The sequence below is a fragment of the Perna viridis genome, chromosome 2 (assembly GCF_037379345.1).
Source record: "Perna viridis isolate PV_CMFRI_1.1 ecotype Kerala chromosome 2, ASM3737934v1, whole genome shotgun sequence".
Lineage (NCBI taxonomy): Eukaryota > Metazoa > Mollusca > Bivalvia > Mytilida > Mytilidae > Perna > Perna viridis.
Window position 1 is genome coordinate 55,526,303 of NC_142446.1, and position 20,088 is coordinate 55,546,390.

General features: G+C 32.6%; 1 protein-coding gene across 5 annotated transcripts in view; it reads right to left on the bottom strand.

Annotated features, from left to right (window-relative positions):
• Nucleotides 1–16,999, bottom strand: part of LOC148626118 (lysosomal-trafficking regulator-like) — a 72,416-nt gene extending 55,417 nt beyond the window's left edge. For 2 of the 5 annotated variants that reach the window (XM_088569775.1, XM_088569774.1), the window contains exons 1-3: nt 16,887–16,999; nt 15,549–15,749; nt 14,700–14,779 (exon numbers count right to left, since the gene is read on the bottom strand). In XM_088569775.1, coding sequence (XP_088425901.1) covers nt 14,700–14,779; nt 15,549–15,620 — 152 coding nt within the window. In that variant the 5' untranslated portion in view covers nt 15,621–15,749; nt 16,887–16,999. Of the gene's footprint in view, nt 1–9,043; nt 9,270–14,699; nt 14,780–15,548; nt 15,750–16,886 lie in introns of those variants that run through there. The other 3 variants (XM_088569778.1, XM_088569776.1, XM_088569777.1) reach the window with 3 other exon arrangements.
• Between the last annotated feature and the right edge of the window lie 3,089 nt (nt 17,000–20,088).

Here is a 20,088-nt window from a genome sequence, read left to right on the forward strand (position 1 = left end):
GAAACCAGTCTAAACTGAACCCTGGGTAAAAGAGAGACATGTCCAAACTAAACATCTGGGTCCATTAGTTGAAAGAGTAATCAAGGGAACCAAGATTTTAGCGGAAATCAAAAGAATGTAATCCAGGGACAAAGACCAGACATGGAAAACAGACATACACAACAAAGAACGTAAAGTAAATAAAATCATACATACAAAGTAACAAAAGCAAATGACCAACTTGGACTCCACTAAAGACTGGGTGCATGGACCAGGTGCACCGGTAGGGTAAGTGTAAAATAACCAAAATAATAAATACAAACTAAAAATGAAAGTAAACAAACTCCACAAAAAGCTGAGAGCATGGACCAGGTGCTTTTCTAGAAATGTCTGCCGAGTTGCTCATAAATGTCAAGTCCAGGGTAGACCAATGAGGAAAGAAAAACTATGACACATTGAACAAATTAGTTTTCATGGTGCAGATGGATACATCGTAACGATTAAGTTCATGATGATGACCATAAAACATCTGTAGTTATGACTTCAATCTTGTAGCAATATAACTCTGTTCCAGAAGCCTAACTGTAAGAAGTCTAGTGCGATACAAAAAGTCTGTATAGTTATGGCAAGCTTTGGCATAACATACGAGTTATGATATGAAAACTTCATATGCAGCTTTATCCACTGGATAAGTCTTGTACAATCTACACACTTCATCCAGAGGATAACTATTAATCCAATGGATAAAGTTTTGAACAACTGTGCACTGAACTCCCTTCATTTCGTTTTTTGCTGTAATACCGCAGAACAAATGTGCGATCTTCTGGACACTGGCTACTAAGTTTTAAATAGCTGTCAATTACTTGGTAAATTATTGGAGGTTCATCATAACTGATGGTATTCAAACTTGAATGACAGAGTCCAAAAAATCATGCTTCTGTTACAAAAAAGTAAAAAAAACATAAAATATATATACATGTATTACGTAAACATGTATTTTTACAACTTTTACCATAAATAACTTGAAATAAAAGAATTCAGAATCATTGTGGTTGCTTCCAACTTTCCAGTTTATGCATTGATATTGCCAAATGTAATATGGAATTTCCTCCTTTTAAGTATTGCCTGGAGTTTTTGCATATCAGTTCAGACATGTTATTGTCACCCTTCAATTATATAGTTACAGGGATTTGTTGTTATAAGATTGAAATTTTCACTACATCATGAACTTGTGGATTGTTACTATGTATCCATATACACCATGAGAACAGATTTGTTCAATGTGTAATAGTTTTCCTTTCCTTTTTCGTCAACCCCAGACAGTTCAGCAAGTGTTTCTAGAATAGCAGAGGACGCTTACCCTACCGATGCACCTATACCATGTTCCCAATTTTTTGTGGAATCTGAGTTGTTCATTTACTTTTGTTGTTTGTACGTCTTATTTTTGTAATTTTATGTTCTTTGTTGTGTATGTGTGTCTGTTTTCAATGTCTCATCTTTGTCCCTGGATTACATTCTTTTGATTTCCACTAGAATCTTGGTTCTTTTGATTACTCTCTTACAATCTACTTAACAAGAAAGATCATTCAAAATAACAGGCTCCTACAAGGAGAGCCAACAAATATTGATGTAACGGTTATCACGTTCTGCTTTTAGCAGATATATAACCTATCATGTTCTTGCAACAGGCAATACTTTATTTTCAATTACAACTGTGAAGGTTATGAGGAAAGTAAAGTCTTACAATCTTTATACATTTATAGTATAGAGATTATTGTCATTGACAAATTTGATTTCTATCTATTTGATTTTAGCTTTTTATATTTCTAATTAGTGACAAGCAGTGCAGTTGAGGCACTAATAAATATATAAAAGTTCTAAAACAAGGGAGGTAACTCCCTTTAAGGGATGTCATACTATAGTAAAATAAAGTTCATGTTTTTCCTTGTTTGTGGACTTTTTATGAGCAACTCGGCGGGTGTTCTTAGAAAAGCAGAGGACGCTTACCCTACCGTTGCACCTGGTCCATGCTCCAAGTTTTTAGTGGAGTCTGTTTTGCTCATTTACTTTTGTTACTTTGTATGTATGATTTTAGTTATTTTATGTTCTTTGTTGTGTGTGTCTGTTTTCCATGTCAGGTCTTTGTCCCTGGATTATATTCTTTTGATTACCGCTATAACTTTGGTTCCCTTGATTACTCTTTCAAAACTTATGCTGCAATTTTACCTCTATATTAAATTTGAACTTCAAGATTATTTCTACCAGCTGTGCTTGAATATAGTTTTTTAATGGGTCATTCGACTGAAAGTTGTATAAAGTAGAGGCAGTTTATAGTGACATAATCTCAGGCATGTTGTCTTAACCTAGATTAATACTGAGGGGTAAGTCAATAGCTTAGCACTAATTTTGCTGTTCTAGCGTAAGTCACTCCTATCATACAGAACAACTGTTTTTTTTCATATATATAAATAAGTTTTATGCTGTGTCTTCAAAGAAGGTGCTAAAAAGCCATTAAATTATTGTAAACCAACTTACCAGTACATGTATTTTTTATAGGATATTTATTTCCACATTTAGGTTATCAATTCAAATTTCCTTTATTTAATTATTTAGGTGAGTAAACACACTCCTGTCTAATATCTGCAGTGATTTATTTCCACGATTTTTTTCATCCTCACAAAATTACCACAAATAAATTGCACACGAAAAAAGTTCATTTAAAATGATCACCTAAAACTCTCATTAAACTGATACAGTCCATAACAACAACAGTCACAATCAAGTTAATTTGAGAGATACCACAGTATCAATATTTAATTGACATAATTTATCAATTCTAAGTATTTCTCAAAACTTACTGATCACATGTAGGTTAAACATGTGGGACATATTAGTGACCAAGAAGATAAAATTTGTACCTCATTTTAAACTGAAAATGGCTTATTAAAGAACTTATTACAAGTAGTCCAGGGGCTGCTCTGGCTTCCAAAATCCTGTCGCCAGAAAAATCGCCAGCTGCCAATTATTTTTTGCCAATTTTTAGAAATTAGAGTCATATGAGTGCCAAAAAAAATTATTCTAATTACTTAAGATAGTATTAAGTCCGTGACTGTTGAATAAACAATCGCAAATTGCAACATTGGCAAAGCCCAGCACGATCCCTGGGTCACTAGTAACAGCAACTGAAGAATTTCATGGAATTTATCACTGAAAAAATACATGTATCATTTACTGTGAAAGTACTTTAATTCATGGACACAAATTTTCATGGATTAGGTAAGACATCAATGGAAATCTCATTTTTGTTGAGAAATAAATTCATGGTTTGAGCTACCCAAGAAAACCACAAAAATTGATACCCCATGAACATTAGTACTTCCAAAGGACCAAGAAGATAACATTTGTACTTCAGTTCAAACAAACAATGGCTTATAAGGGGGAGAGTAGAGCACACACAAACATATTTAATCCCGCCACATACTTTATGTGCCTGTCCCAAGCCAGGAACCTGTAGTTCAGTGGTTGTAATTGTTTTTTAATGTTCATTGTTATTCCTTTTACAGTTTTTGTATAGAATTAGATTAGGACCATTTTCATATTTTATGAATAGTTTCACATCATTTTTTTGGGGCCTTTTACAGCTTGCTTTATGATATGTTTTTTGTCCATCATTTAAGACCATGTGGTGATCTGGAGACGTTTAACTGATTGTTGCTCGGCATTCGGTGGATGACTATCTCATTGGCAATCATACCACATCTGTAATTTTTATATTATCAATATTAGCACCTGAACGTGAAGCTTCATGGGTATTATCATCCAATGTGGATATTATTAGGACTAACATGTACATCAGTTGTTTCAGTATACATACATTGTATTTCCTAAAAGCTAAATTAAAGTTTTAGACATTTACAAAATTAAACATACATGTACTTAATTTTAAAACTTTAAACATAGTATCAAGTACTCTCATCAATCATCATAATTTCACAAATTAAAGTACATGAAGTTCGACAAAAAAAAATCCTCTTGTACAGTGTAAGACTGAATTGTCTTTACAGTAAATCTTGTATGCCATTCATTTTGTGCATCAGTTATGTGTAAAAATATTGAGAATGAGAGGCTGCTTCTTTGACAGCCAACCAGATTTTTTCTGTAAAAATATGTTTGTAAAGTCGGTTGACCAATGTCAGCTCAATGATTTTTTATTTGTCACCTTAAACATCATATCTGAAAATCAATCTTAACATTTGTTTTGTCATCTCAAACATCATATTAAGTAACTGTCTTTGTAAGAATCATGCAAAATCTAAAAAATGTGATACACCCCAAAAAAAGCTACATATTTTTATTTCTGTTATGAAGTTGTTTTATGTGTCTATATTACGAAATGTGTAACTATTCATTCAAATCTGCCTGCTCTCAGGAGATAATCAAAATTGAAAATCTAATAGATTCTATTGTATTTTAGTGCCATTTACAGAGTTATCTCCCTTACTTTTTAAATCTAAAGTGCATTCTATATAATTTTTATCTCCTAAGAACACAGGTAATAAGAAAAACTGAATATTAATTTCTGTTTACAATGGCAATTCAAACAAAATATCAAAAGTAAAAATATGTAGCCTTTTTACCCATGAATCACATTTTGCATGATCCTCAGCAGGAGTACTACTTAAAATTTGAAAGTATTCAACAAAATACTATTCAAGTTATTGACTGGATAAGGTTCAAAGTTCCCAATTCTGCAACAAAATGGCTGCCACTTGGAAACGAAAAAAACTGATACTTGTAAAAATTGTAATTGACCTTAAGTTAGTGTCCAAAATATCATATTAAAGTTTGAAACCAATTGACAAAATTCTTTTCAAGTTATTGACTGGACAAAGTTTGGCAGCTGCATATATATCCCGTAACTAATAACCAAATTTTTTCCTTCAGAATATCTGGTTAAAAATCAAAATGGGAGATCACTTAAATCTATACACATACAACTTACAATGAAAATTAACATGTAAAAATAGTTATTTATCACATATTTATGTCTCCTCCGTCTACCAACATGGCTGCAATTCAAAATTTGAAGTGATTTCTATGTAAAAAATTTCAACTGACTGTGGCTGCGGGGGCATATGCATGAAACAAAGAAGGAAATGCAATGTTGTGACGCACTGCAACTATACACAAAATACCATTGACCCAGGAGTTGTTCCTAATCAGAAAACTGAAGATTAAAATTTCAAAGAGGATGCTGATGCTGACAAAGCAATACCTAGGTCTCGCCTTGCCAGACTTTCAACACAGATGAGACAAAAAAAGACAAAAAATACCAATATACATCACCTCTATAGTTAATCTACATACATTACTATTGTAAACATCTAATGATTACATCAATTCTCCACGAGTCATAAACTTTGATCATTTCACATGATCATGAGTTTCCTTTATTACACATAAACCAAAGAAAGAAACAGGATTTAAATTACTGTTTTTAAGGTTTACCTAAAAAAAAATAATAAAAAAAAAAAATTTAAAAAAAAAAAAAAAAAAAGGAAAAACTCAGCAATTTTTGTTTCAATTTTGAACTTGTTTTTATAATGGTAAAGACATTTACTATAAAGTGAAAGCATTGATTTGACCCAATAAAGCATAATCATCTTATACTAATGAAAATCATAAGGCTGGACCTGCCTCTATAATAAAAGGACCAACACTATAACTCATATCATAAGGCTGGACCTGCCTCTACAATAAAAGGACCAACACTCATGCTTAAATTACAAATAAATCTCAATGATTTGTTTTAAGAGTATTTTTACTTATTTTTGTTTAACCGGACACTTTCAGAATAATACTTTAGACAATAGTTTTGAACAAGAAAAGTTTAAGTAGTCATATGAGTACATGCATGTACATGTATATACATAGGACTATGACCTTAAAAGGTGTAGATTGATCCATCAATATGAGATATAACAACACTCACTTCAATAAGCTTTACAGTACTAATTTTAAAACTAGAAAATTGTGAGTAATGCTCACTAACGTGATATCCCCCCCCCACCACTTGATCCTCAAACTGGATTTGGATCAAAATCTAAACGGGAGGTACAATCACAATGGAAATATAAAATAAAGACTGTAAAAGTTTCATTTATTTCCATTCCGTGGTGTAGGAGTAATGGATAAGAAATGGATACCCCTCTGTGTTCTATAAGAAAGGAAGGAAGTATGGACAGAAAGAAGGATGGACAATCCTATCACTATTCAACTCCACTTAATGTGGGGTGTATAATAAACAACTGTTTACCCTAACAAGCAAACAAAACGACACAATGTGAATAACTATGATAGATGCACTTTTTTTTAAATGAAACTACCATCTTATTCAATATTGCTCTTTTTGGGTCTTTCTATCTTATAAAATATCCATGTGAATGAAATTAAAGTAGCTCTTTTTGTAAGAATCATGCAAAATCTTAAAAATATGATACACCCCAAAAAAGGCTACATATTTTTATTTTTGTAATTAAGTTGTTCTATGGGTGTAAATTATGAAATGTGTAATTATTCATTCCAATCTGTGTGCTCTTAGGGGATAATCAAAATTGAAAATTCTGTAGATTCTATTGTATTTGAGTGTCAATTACATAGTTTTCTCCCTTAATTTTGAAATCTACAGTGTATTCTATATAATTTTTATCTCCTATGAGCATGGGTTATATGAAAAACCAAATATAAATTTCTGTTTACAAAAGCATTTTAAACAAAACATCAAAAATAAAAATATGTAGGCTTTCCAACCATGTATCACATTTTGCATGATTCTTAGCTGGAGTGCTACTTAAAAACTTTTGAATAACAAATGTATATTCACAATTGGTGCTTTTAATTTAACATTTAAAATTTCATTTTTGCAACTTCTAAACACACTTTCGGATGAACTTTAAAACAATATTGTGAGAGCAAAACTATTTTATTCAATATTACTTGCAAGTCCTAATGAACTAAGTTTCAATTACAAATAACTTGATGAGGGCAAAACCACATAAAATACAATGAAACCTGTCTAAACTGAGCCCTGAATAAACCAAACACCTGTCTACTCCAGTCACAATGTCAATTTAAATGTATTTTGAACCTTAGTAATCCAAACACCTGTCTACACCAATCACAATGTCAATTTAAATGTATTTTGAACCTTAGTAATCCAAACACCTGTCTACATCAGTCACAATGTCAATTTAAATGTATTTTGAACCTTAGTAATCCAAACACTTGTGTACACCAGTCACAATGTCAATTTCAATGTATATGTATTTTGAACCGTAGTAATCCAAACACCTGTCTAAACTGAACCCTTCTGGACTGTAGAATTGGTTTGGTTTAGACAGAATTTTGGTTTATTCTGGTTCAAAATGTAACTGGTTTAAACAGGTTATTGGTTCTCTCAGGGTTTCAGTTTAGAAACCCTTCTACCCATTTCATGATATCATATTCCCATTAGCACAGATATAATATTGTTTTAAAAACATTTCACAAAAATATTTTCATAGGGTTTACTTTCAAAAGTGTTGGGGTTTAGATGAACCGCTGGTGGAATTTTAATCACCATAACTACTTCAAAATTTGTCAAAATACTTTTTATTAAATATCGAAACAACCTGTCAAGTGGTATCCACAATTTGAAATGTAATGTAAAGTTTGTGTAACCTGTCCTAAAAATGATGATGTTTATACTTTATACAAATTTAACTCGCACCTGTGTCTAATACACATGTATCTTTATTAAATCAATATTCCTCATCTTTCCCCATTCCACCAAAATATTATTTGCATCAAAGCACTTTTATTTTATACCTAGCATGCATTATTCTTGATTATTAAATATGACGAATATCAGATTCAGATTCAACCAGAAGATATACAATGTAATTGGTTACTTACTGTTAAGGATAACAAGACAAAAAAAACGTCACATAAATATGCAAAAAAATAACATAATGCAAAGATAAAAAGAAATCTTTCAAAAGAAAAGTAGAGGACGCTTACCCTACCGGTGCACCTGGTCCATGCTCCCAGATTTTAGTGGAGTCCGAGTTGCTCATTTACTTTTGTTACTTTGTATGTATAATTTTAGTTACTTTATGTTCTTTGTTATGTATGTTTGTTTTCCATGTCTGGTCTTTGTCCCTGGATTACATTCTTTTGATTACCGCTATAACCTTGGTTCCCTTGATTACTCTTCCATTACTCTTTCAATCCAACAGGCCCCATGCAGGTCCAGGTGTTAAAATAATAGGCCTGCAGCAGTGCTAAGCTTGTCGTAAAAGGCAACTAAATAGTGCTCAGACCCCTAGCTGGGGGCTAGGGCGCTCTGCCCACAGAGCAACTGGGATGTGTGCCCCAGGTGGTGGAATGTGGTACAGGCTATAATACGGAAAACCTGACCGCAAACCATAGTGGTGCACCGTGTTGGGAAAGATGCCACGTTCCTCGCACGTTAAAGAACCCTACTGTGGTATTCTCCCAGAGTAGGAACCATAGGGCTCTGCCACAGGAGGCTAAATTGCCCGACCCTACCCATATCTCCCTATTTCCAGTGGCAATCAAAATATGTCGACCCCATTATCCTTGTGTCCCATCCCTTTTTCATTCCATCATCATTTCATGTTCATTTTATCATCAATTTCATGTTCAATTGTACAGTCATGTTCATGTTCAAACAATCAATCCAACAGAGGGGTGTGTGCAGTGATTGAACGGCAGGGACCATGATCCATGGGCCTTTTGAAGCTGAAAATTGCCCATTGAAGTTACAGGATTGTATTTACAATGTTATAAAATGGGTCCACTAAAATCTTGACTATTTGTAAAAACATGGCCCATTGAAGTTACAGGGTTTTATGTAAATATTAAAAAAAGGTCCATTAAAATCTTGATTACATTTTTTTCTACATGTAAAAAATACTGAAACCGCCATATAAAAAAATTCTTCCCAACCACAGCATATAAGAAACTTACAATAAAAATGACACCTTAAAAAGTATCAACTTACACAATTATACATTTGTAGCTTAAATCCACAGTAATTCATCATTGTACATGTAGATGTACATACTTCCTTTTGTCACATGTAAATAAACAAAAAATTATATACCTTGTGTAATATTAGCTGTGTACCAAAAAAAACAAAACATCCTAATACCTTGAACAGTCTATACTTCACTGTTATTACTTTACAGATATAAGCAGTAGATATCATCATATCAATAACATGTCATCCTATTTCTAGGTCATTGTACCTACCAGTTTACATGTACACATAATTTATAACACTTATCAAGTTGAACAACTTTTTATCCTTTAATTTTCTTCCTTTTAGAGAAAAACGTTTAAATTTTGTCATAAAAGGTAAGTTAATTTTAAATCTTAAGATGATTTTAAATGCTTAAATTCAAATTCATTGAATTTTCCCTTTAAAAAATATGTAGTATCTGAAAATCAGTTTTGTTTTTTTTTTTAAACTGGATGAAACAGAACGGAAGGAAAAACATACATTCTAAATTATAAATGTGGGGTATACAATCAAAATAAAAGACCTATGCAGCCCATAAAAATAAATTTTCCAAATTTATAATACCAGATTTTACTGTATTTTTCTAATAATAATTTTGTATAAAATTTAAAAATAAAACATAATGCTTTGCAGGGCACACTTTGAAAATACCAAAGAAACCCTGACAGAAGTCAACCCTTTTTACATATTTTGTATTGGGCAAGTATGGACACACCATTCAAGCTGGATACAGCTTTCATTATAAATGGGACTAAACATTTGACACAGGATAAGATCTTGTCCAAAATCAAAGTTACTCCTTTTAGGCCCTACCATAATCCTGAAATGGTTCTAGTCACAACTTCAAAATCAATCCCAGTCTTCATACAGTTGAATGGTGCCTTGTACAATTTCAAAGATCCTTTCACTAATAATCAAGTATTTGTCAGGCCATTAGGAAAATGCTTTTGATGTTTCATTCCCCAAAAGTTCAAGTCAAAGCCCCAAAATCTCAATCCCAGTCTTCTTTTTGTAGTATGGCACTTTGTGGCACTTTGTGGCACCTTGTGGTACAATTTCATAAAGACATATACACATATACTCAAGTTATTGCCTGGACATGAAATGTCTTGGGAAGACACAAACAACAGCATAATACCATAGTACAACAGGAAACTTTTTGTGGTTGTGTCACCGTGAGTTCAGGCACCGTTAGATGATGGGAATTCACTTGTGCAGTGCCTGCACCCAGGACACAGTATCCTAATCTATATTTAGATGTAAGCATAGCTAGAAGACAAGTAGGTTTTTTCTATCATTTAAGTACCATTCTGTGTAAGAATCAGGCAATGGGTGGCACATCATATTTCTCAATTTGGTCTTTTTTGCCTCAAATACATTCAACACTTCTAGAAAGGGCAATAACTCTTATATGGAATCATCCGAACTTTGATCCCTTTGAACACTTTTGTAGGCCTTATAATAGGAATCATTTCAACAATTGAAAGTTTCATTCTATCTATCATAGTTTTCAAGATATAGGCTGAAAACTGTAAAAAAAAAGTCATTTTTCACCTCTCAAGGGCAATATCCCTTACATGGAGTTGTCTGACAACTTTGATCCCTGGAGACTTATAATAATAGGCCTTATGATAAGGATATTCCAGCAATTAAAAGATATTGGCCAAACCTAAAGGAGAAATATGCAAAAAACTACTGTACGACCCCTATGTTCTATTTTTAGTAATGACAGCCATGTTTTTTAATCGATCAAAAATCCAAACATTCATTTTGTTAAGGAAACCCTAAAAAACAAACATACCAAACTTTCATTGAATTCTGTATAGAAGTTTCTGAGAAGAAAATTTTTGAAAGTAATAACATCAAAAACAGCAAAAAAACGTCCAAAAAGGGCAATAACTCCAACATGGGTCAACAGATTATCACCAAAATTTGACCACATATAGATCTCAACATGCTGAATACTTACACCCTCTCAAAATTTGGCTAAACCTAACAGTTTTTGAGATATATGCAAAAATATGCTGTCTGACTCCCTATGTTCTATTTATAGTAACGGCAGCCATGATTTTTAACCGATCAAAAATCCAAACACTCAATTTGTGCAGGATACTCTAAGGAACAGTCATTATAAGTTTCATGCAAATCTATTCAGTAGTTTCAGAGGAGAAGATGTTTGAAGAAATTGTTAACGACGACGACAGACACCAAGTGATGGCAATAGCTCACATGGCCTAGTCAGGTGAGCTAATAAAACCAAAAATTATGTTAACCAAAAATATTTCACAATGTCAACTAAATTATTAATAAAAATATGAAAATAAAATTTACAATTCAAAAATCAAATTGAGTCCAAAATAAAAAAACATGAGTCATTGCATATAATTTTGACTCAGCACTACTCAGTCTACTGGATGACTGGTGGACAGTCATTTAGAGCCAGTAATATTGACTTGAATAAATACATTAATACACTATTACACTTGTATAAAAATTTTTGAAATGCATGGCTGAAAGGTTTTGACAAAATTAAATACAAAATGTTCCTTATTATTTCCTATCTAACTGCATGTACATGTATTAATAACTCTGGTGATATAGGAAATACGCATATCTTTTAGACCTTTTATCAACAGCCATTTACTTACATACATGCCAGTGGTTTGTGTAAATAAATTAAACAAGATAAAAATAATGTGTAGAATGTATAAAAGGTAGATGACTTTTAATATTTACTAAGCATTCAAAGAGATGGTGCAATTTTATTGAAAAACTACACTCATCTTTATACACATTGTAGTGCTCAGCTTCTTACAATCTCACAGGTCAAACCCTACATAGCTGGGACAAATATGGACACAACATTGAAATGATACAAATTCGAAAAGATTCTCCCAAATACTTTTCCAAGTTATTGTACAGAAAACGATCACAGTCCCTAAAATTGCAACCAATAAAAGTTGTTAATCAGAAACAACAAAAAGGATACTTGTAACCCCAAACTACAACTTAATTTTGTTATAAGGAACAACATACATTGTATCTAAATTTTAGAAGAATCAGTTAAATACTTTTCAAGTTAATGCATGGACAACAGTCAATGTCCCTACTTTTGCAATAAAAATGGCTGTCAATCAGAAACAAAAAAAACAATATTTATAAAAGTTACACTTTACCTTTACTTCATCATAGGAAACCACATAACTAAATTTGAAAAGAATCAGTCAAATACTTTTCAAGCTATTGCACGGAATATGTTTCGCAGCTACCCTGCCAGCAATGTTTACCAGGCTGTCTCACATTCCTTAACTAGTTATAACAGATTTTTTCCTTCAGAATGGGTACCAAGAACAAATGGTATGCACAAAACTTTCTTTCCTTAAGGAGGCAGACCTAGGACAAGGGAAATAACTCTTTGAAATCAGTGATATGTTTGTATCATTTTCAGTTTCACCACAGCCTTTCAAGCATTTCTTTGAAACAGAATGAAATCAGTCCAAGTTTCTTTAATGCTTACATGAGATCGATATAAAATGGTGAATACTAACGTTCCAATGATTTGTAAGAGTTGTGTCCCTTACCCACGGTCTACCTCCTGAAGTGTAAGTCTTTGTAATTATCAGGCAGTGGGTGAAACATGGTATGAAAAACCCCACCATTTTGAGAGTTTAGTTTGACTATTTGCACCATCAAAATCATCATTTTGGTAAATTGAGTAATAATTTCATTGAAATGCACTGAAAATGAACATTTCAAGGGCAGATGAATCTGTCAAAAAACCCATTTCTCCAACATTCTATTGAAAAATTTCTGTGCAAATCCAGTGGTGCAGAGATCAAATAATAGTCTTTTCAAATAGAGAAACATTCTAGAATGAAATTATATTATCAGATCGTTGGATTTTTACATTAAGACATTTATGTTTCTGATTTTTCCCATTTTGCATGATTCATACAAAACCTTACAGAGTGTACACTAAAATGTTGAATTATTCTAATTTGGTGAAATTGTAATCTAGCATCCTAATATTTACATTTGTACAGTAAAATTCTCCGTGATTCTGTTACCAAGACAATTTTTGGAATGGTTAATAGTGATCTGACTGAAAACCTACTTCACCTGCAAACTTCTAGTCTATACACCTCAGTGGTGGACACAGAAGGGGTGCAAAAAAAACCTTTTTATTTGAAAATTTGTCATTTTCATCTGTAAAATTGACAAAAACTGGCAACATGTCCTAGCAACCCCCTTTTCCTGAGGAACCCTGCCTGGCACCCCTCCTTTTCAAAGTGTCTCGATCCAGCCCTGTACTATTTGACAGTTATTGTTGCTGGCCATTGTTTGTTTATTTTCATATTAGCCTGACTTAACCTTCTTGCCAACAGATAATTTAAAAAAATATGATTACCATTCATCAGCAATGTATCACTTTGAAAGAAATTATACATGTATTATTTTCTTGAGTTAAACAAATGAACCCTTAGTTTTTGATGCTACAATGTATTTATAAACATGAGAGTAGAAATATTAAAATTTTTTGTAATATGAAAAATTTTCCATGGAATATTTTTCTATCTGCTATGGTTTTTGTCTAAGGAGGTAGACCTAGGGTAAGGGACACAATCCTTACAATTCATTGGAACATTTGTAATCAGCATTTTACATCAATGTCATGTAAGCATCAAAGTAACTGGTACGATAACACAATTAATTCCCCTTGGTTTTCGTTGTATACGAATATAGTTCCAACTTTGGTAGTAGGTACCTTCCACATTTTTTCATATTTTTACTGGAAACTTATTTGCTGAAGTTTTGCCTCTAATTGGTAGAAAATAGGTTAAAATTACATGGGATTTTTTTTCATTAATCAATTCTGACTAAAAGTTGTGATTTGGTTCAGTGGAAGAAGGTTAAAATTTAGGACTTTTAACTCAGTTCATTTGTCATGTTTACTCCATCTCCGAATTATATGTATTAATTTCAGAAAATGATGGTAAAATTTTCTACAATTTATATATAAAATCCTGTTTGTACATATCTTTAGGCCAGAGAAGTTTTATTCAGTTTGCGCCGGTGGAATTGTTTTAATCTGCTCAAATGTGTATATTGAAATGCACTTGAAAATTAATTGCAGTCTCGTGCCAACTTAGATTAATTTCATTCTGTGTCAAATGAAAGCTTGACAGCCTTTGGTGAAATTGAATATCATACAAACATATTACTGACTTCATGAGTTATGTCCCTTACCCTAGGTCTACCTCCTTAAGTTTTCCAACCTGTCTGATTGCAGTCAAACATCTTATTGCTGCTTCATGTACATGTATGTTGTACATTTCAGGATGAGAATTTTTTATCAATAAAAAACAGAACCCTACTTTGTACTAGTCTGATACTCTGAGCAAGGTTTTTACTGTACTAGCTCGCAGAAGCAACAGCCCACAGGTATATATAAATATGTCATCCCATTCAAACACATGATTCTGTCTCCAAGACAACCAGTTGTCAGTATATCCCCGTCAAATTTTTAAAATCTTTGGTGTGACTTGACTAAGGATCAAACCCATGACCTCCTGCACTGTAGCTAAAATTGCTGCTAAACCTCTTAATTGCATTTTAAACCAAAGTAACCACTCACCTTATTATGGGAATTTCTTCATTCTCTTCAACTTCTTTACAGCACATGGCCAGGAAGACATTGAGGGCTAAAGACCTCGTCTGTTCAAATGAATGATGTAAGATTCAATCAGAATAATCTTTTTTTGCAACTAAATGAACATGTACACTTTTCTAACTTGTATTTTATATTTTAATCATTTTCAGTAATAATTTAAGCAAATAGTTTAATTGGCAAATCAATGGTATCGGATATTGGTGTCCTTGGTCATGGCTTCAGATCACATACATGTAGGTTAATTTCACTTAGAATGCACTACAAAATGGAAATTTTTAAAAATGGTCACATACATGTAGGTTGATTTCACTTAGAATGCACTACAAAATGGAAATTTTTAAAATTCATAGTTTTTTTAAGACAGGTTATTGCTGCACACAATATGACATGTTAGACTGCACAGACTGTTAACAGCGGATAACAAGTGTTCCCTTCAGCTTTTGAAAGAGGGTTTGTGAAGGCAATGGTGCCAATAGCCCTTTCTGGTTGAAAATGGACCCTTCAGATTGTAAATATCTTTGAAAAATCCTGAAAATGGCCCCTTCACAAAATTTCCTTCCCATCTACTGTAAATATAGGGTGCATAATCCAGGTAAAAAAAATGGGCGCTCTAGCAAATAGGGGCAAATTTGAAGGCACATGCAAGCATTAACATCTATTCAAGGAAAAATGAAAAAAGGACTGGGCACCCTACCAGAACTGTCTGTAGGGAATGCTAATTACAATGTACACCCCACCATTTCAATCAGTGGTCCAGAAAGCTACATTGTACAATGTACATGTACATGTACCTTTATAATGTCTATAACATACCTGCTGCTGATCAAATTGTGTCCTAGCATTGCTATAGATTTCCCAAATATCCTTCACACTCATGGCTGACATCTTGTCTCACCACCTGGGTAATTCAATCTTTTGTTAAATGGTCCTTTTCAAAACCCACATTAATATAACATCCATCTTGGTCTTTTTACTGACAGCTGCTTATTAGCGTGACAATTTCTATCATACATTCTGCAAGAACAATATAATTATTGTTTTAAACTTTGGTAAGAGGTAAAAATACATTGTTTGTACATGAAGAGAGAAAGAACCTTTCTAAAATGTTCCTACAATGTATAACCCTTTACTTTTAAAGTACACATGTACATTTTGTACATGCACCAAATAAAATCAAGAGTATAATACATTGTGATTATATGGCAGTACATTGTACTACCAAAATACAAGTTTATTGATCAATTGTCTGCAGTACAACACACATGCATATGAGGACAATAAAATAATGCAAACATATAACATTATGTTTGACCAAACAAAACCAAGAAGAAAATGTACTTTCCCATGTACAATGTACATATATATTGTATGGTTATCTAGTCACAAACAGTGTACTGATCCTTAAATTTCAAAAATGTCAAAATATACTTCACAGGAAAAATATAAATACAAATGTACATATGTACTTTCATGTACAAACATACATTTATATAAGAATGAATAATACGACATACATTAGAGTTAAAACCATGTTCTAGATAATGACATATGACAACAAATGTTTCTTGAAGAGACCTTTTATAAACCATATACAATTGTACATGTACGAGAAGAAAATGGTGCAAGGATAGATTAGTTTCTGGTGTTTTCCTTTTATTATCAAAATGTATTTTTTAATGTCAATAATGGTATGAAACATATTTGATAAAGCCTTTAAAGGCAATCTATCTAATGACCAATTCAATAAGTAGACCTACATTTTGCATATCGAACTTACACTGTTAGGCATAGTGTTAATTCACTTTTTGGATGGAGACATGTTTTGTCTTAGGTGGTGAAAACAAAAATATCTCATGACAGTGCAGAATCCCAAAAGGATTAATTAATTAGTTACTTTGTTATATAATTTTAATTACATAAATTTGTTACAGTCTGCGTGAATATATACAGCTACCAGAAGCGAATCATATAATACATGACATGTACATGATCCAAAATTTATAGGTGACAAGTCGAGTCAAATACGAGTTCGTTGCATCAGCAGCAGAGTTAACTACCTAAGTCCAAACTATGTATAAAGAGAAGTAAAATTATTCAAAGCATAAAAAAAAACGGAGCACAATATCGACTTTGAAAAAAAAATACTTTTACCTTTCTAAGATGGAACACAGCTTTATTTCCAAGAGATAAGATGCGGGTGAGGAGTCTGCCGCGGATGCGGTCATAACATGTGAAATTTCCAAAAATAACTTTCTGAATTTCATAAAAATGGAATAAGCCAATCAAATTTCCTTTTACAAAAGTAAAATATTTATGGCCCAGTTTCGAATGCCAGTCAATTCGTTCCAAGTCAAATTCGTTCCATACCAATTCGTCCCAGATTTGGTCAATCCGTTCCAACAAATTGTCACCAATTTTCAAGTATTTCATTCATTTTATTTATTTATTTAGTTTATCATTATACATATTCCAATCCTTTTTATTTGTTCGTTGACTCTGTATTTTTATTTTTTTTATTCCATCCAGGTTGAACATAAAATTCGTTTCAGTATGTTACTGAAGTTTGCTACATTTTTAGTAGCGGAGGTTTAGCTGTTCTTAAGTATATGTGTATAAAAGTGATTTAATTAGATTATTTATGCATGTTTTATATCAGTATCGTCTCAGAAACATTACAAAACTAGGAATTATTTTATGTAGTTTCATTTCATTAACATAATTGTAATTATATATAGGTCAATAACAAAAACAGAAACCATTATTATCATAACAGAAGCAATAATAGACGTTTCTCCCTGTATCGTTTGGAATCATAGTCAGATGTCGGTGGTTAGTGCCACGACGATCCTCACATATCAGCTGTGCTGCTGAGATGAACTTGCTCCTGTAGCTGTCCCAAAGGTCCATTAACTTGGCATGTAATCCCGGATTTAAGCGGTTAATTTTTTTCATATATTTTTAAGTTAAATTTTATCAGATTTTAGTAATAGACCTATCATGAACTCTTTTTTATAATAATTCCACGCATCCAAGCCCATCTTCGTGTCTCTTTGTTTTATTTTATCCTTTAAAGTTCAGACCGAGTTTAGTATAGGTCTTCACTGAACAAAACTGAGTGAATTGTTGAATACATCATTCCAATCATTTTTTATTAGAAATAACAATTTATCTTTAAAAAGCAGTGTCTATCTATTATGGTTGTAATTAGTTGTTACAAGCTTCCACCACCCAAGGTTGATCGTTACGGTGTATCCATCTGCATCATGAAAACTGATTTGTTAACCATGTCATAGTTTTCCTTTACTCTATTGTCTACTCTGAACTTGACATTTTATGAGCAACTCGGTGGGTGTTTCTAGGAAAACAGAGGACGCTTACCCTACCGGTGCACCTGGTCCATGTTCCCAGTTTCCAGTGATGTCCGAGTTGTTCATTTACTTATGTTACTTTGTATGTATCATTTTGGTTATTTCGTCTTTGTTCTTAATTTTTCATGTAATACAATTTTGTTCTCTCCGAATTGTCCTTTCGGTATTTCAATGAGTCCGTGAAGATAAATGAACTTATGTAATTTAACATTTTTCAATATGAAATTTTTGAATATTACAACGACGGCTTCAATATTCGAATGGAATACGCATTAGGAGATTGAACTCCCGCATTTTGTCTGTTTTCTATGTCTGGTCTTTGTCCCTGAATTACATTCTTTTGATTTCCGCTAGAATCTTGGTTCCCTCGAAACTCTTGTCGATCAGTTTAGATCGTCTCTGTTCTTAATTTTTCACGTAAAACAATTTTGTTCTCTCTGAATTGTCCTTTTGCTATTTCAATAAGTCCGTGAAGATAAATGGATTATTTATAATTTAATATTTTTCATTGTAAAATTTATGAACATTACAACGACAGCTTCAATATTCGAATTGAATGCGCATTAGGAGGTCGAACTCCCGCAATTGAGGCGAGCACTTAGATCGTTCAACGGTAGTACTATACAATTAGGTTTTATCTAGCTTTCTTGTAGTTGCAAACTCTCATGGACAACATGCTGCGGTTGCAATAATGAAATTGATCATTAAAAAGCCGATTCAACAATTCTCAAATATTATTAGAGACGGGAATTACAGGGGAGAGAGAAGCATTTGCATGGTTTCTTATGTATATACATACAATTATTTATGCCTTCGGATTTTGTCGGTCATTGCGTTTTACTTAATACATGTAACATGTAGGTTTAAGTTGATACGTCTAAATGTGCAGTATACGGAAGATATGGATATTTTTTTTTTCAAAAATACTCGTAAAGTCTGGGTAATCAACCGATGGTAACGATGTCAAAACATTATTCAATGATGCAAAACGTAAGCCAAATTAACATACGTATCAAATGTGAATAATAAAGTATGGCATGTAAAGCATTGCAATATTCATATGAATTAAACGTGTTCATAAAAACAAAATATTAGTATATGTTCATGAAATAATATTTGTATGTATTAAGCCATAATAAAGCGGGAATAAATATATAAAGAAATATATTTAAGCTTTTACAGAACAGTCAATTTACGTTAAGTGTGTGGTTTTAACGCCATTAATAGACTTCTGTTTTAAAATGCATATCAGTTTTTGTGCAACTTAATTTTTCAATTTGCGTCATTGTGTCAAATGAAGCTATCATTCAACGATTTAAATTTTACAGCTTTAGAGTTTTATTCCTTTCATGCCAATGATTGTCTTTAGATCGACGCGACTTCATCGTAAGACGCCCAAACTTTATCTAACTGAGATGTACTGTCAGCAAATGAGGACATTACAGCAAGAAAAAAAGCAAAACATCTATTTCCATGCTAAAGTATGTTTGGAGAAGCTGTACTTTAAGAACTAACACTAAGATCGGAATTGTTAATACCAATATCAAATCTGTTTTTCTATATGGATCAGAAATCTGGAGAGAGACTGCAACATCTCTCAAATATTTACAAATCTTTGTCAATAATCTTCAACATCAGATGGCTTGACAACATATTCAACAGTGAATTATGGAGAAGCAGCAAACAACAACCAATAACCCAGATTTCAAAATCTAGAAAAAGGAAATGGATTGGACATGCATTACGAAAGAACGACGAAACCATCACCAAGCAAGCTCTAGACCGGAACCTATATACATGTAGATACTACCTTGAAGAAAAGGCCATGTTGTACAAAATTAAAAGCATCTCTTATAGGAGAAATGAAGACTCGATAGTCAAAAATATGACAAAAAAGTACAGTGAAACCTTGAATGAAAACTATCTAAACAGGCCTTTTTCATATTTGTTCGATCTACGCGTGTTAAACATTATTATGATGATAT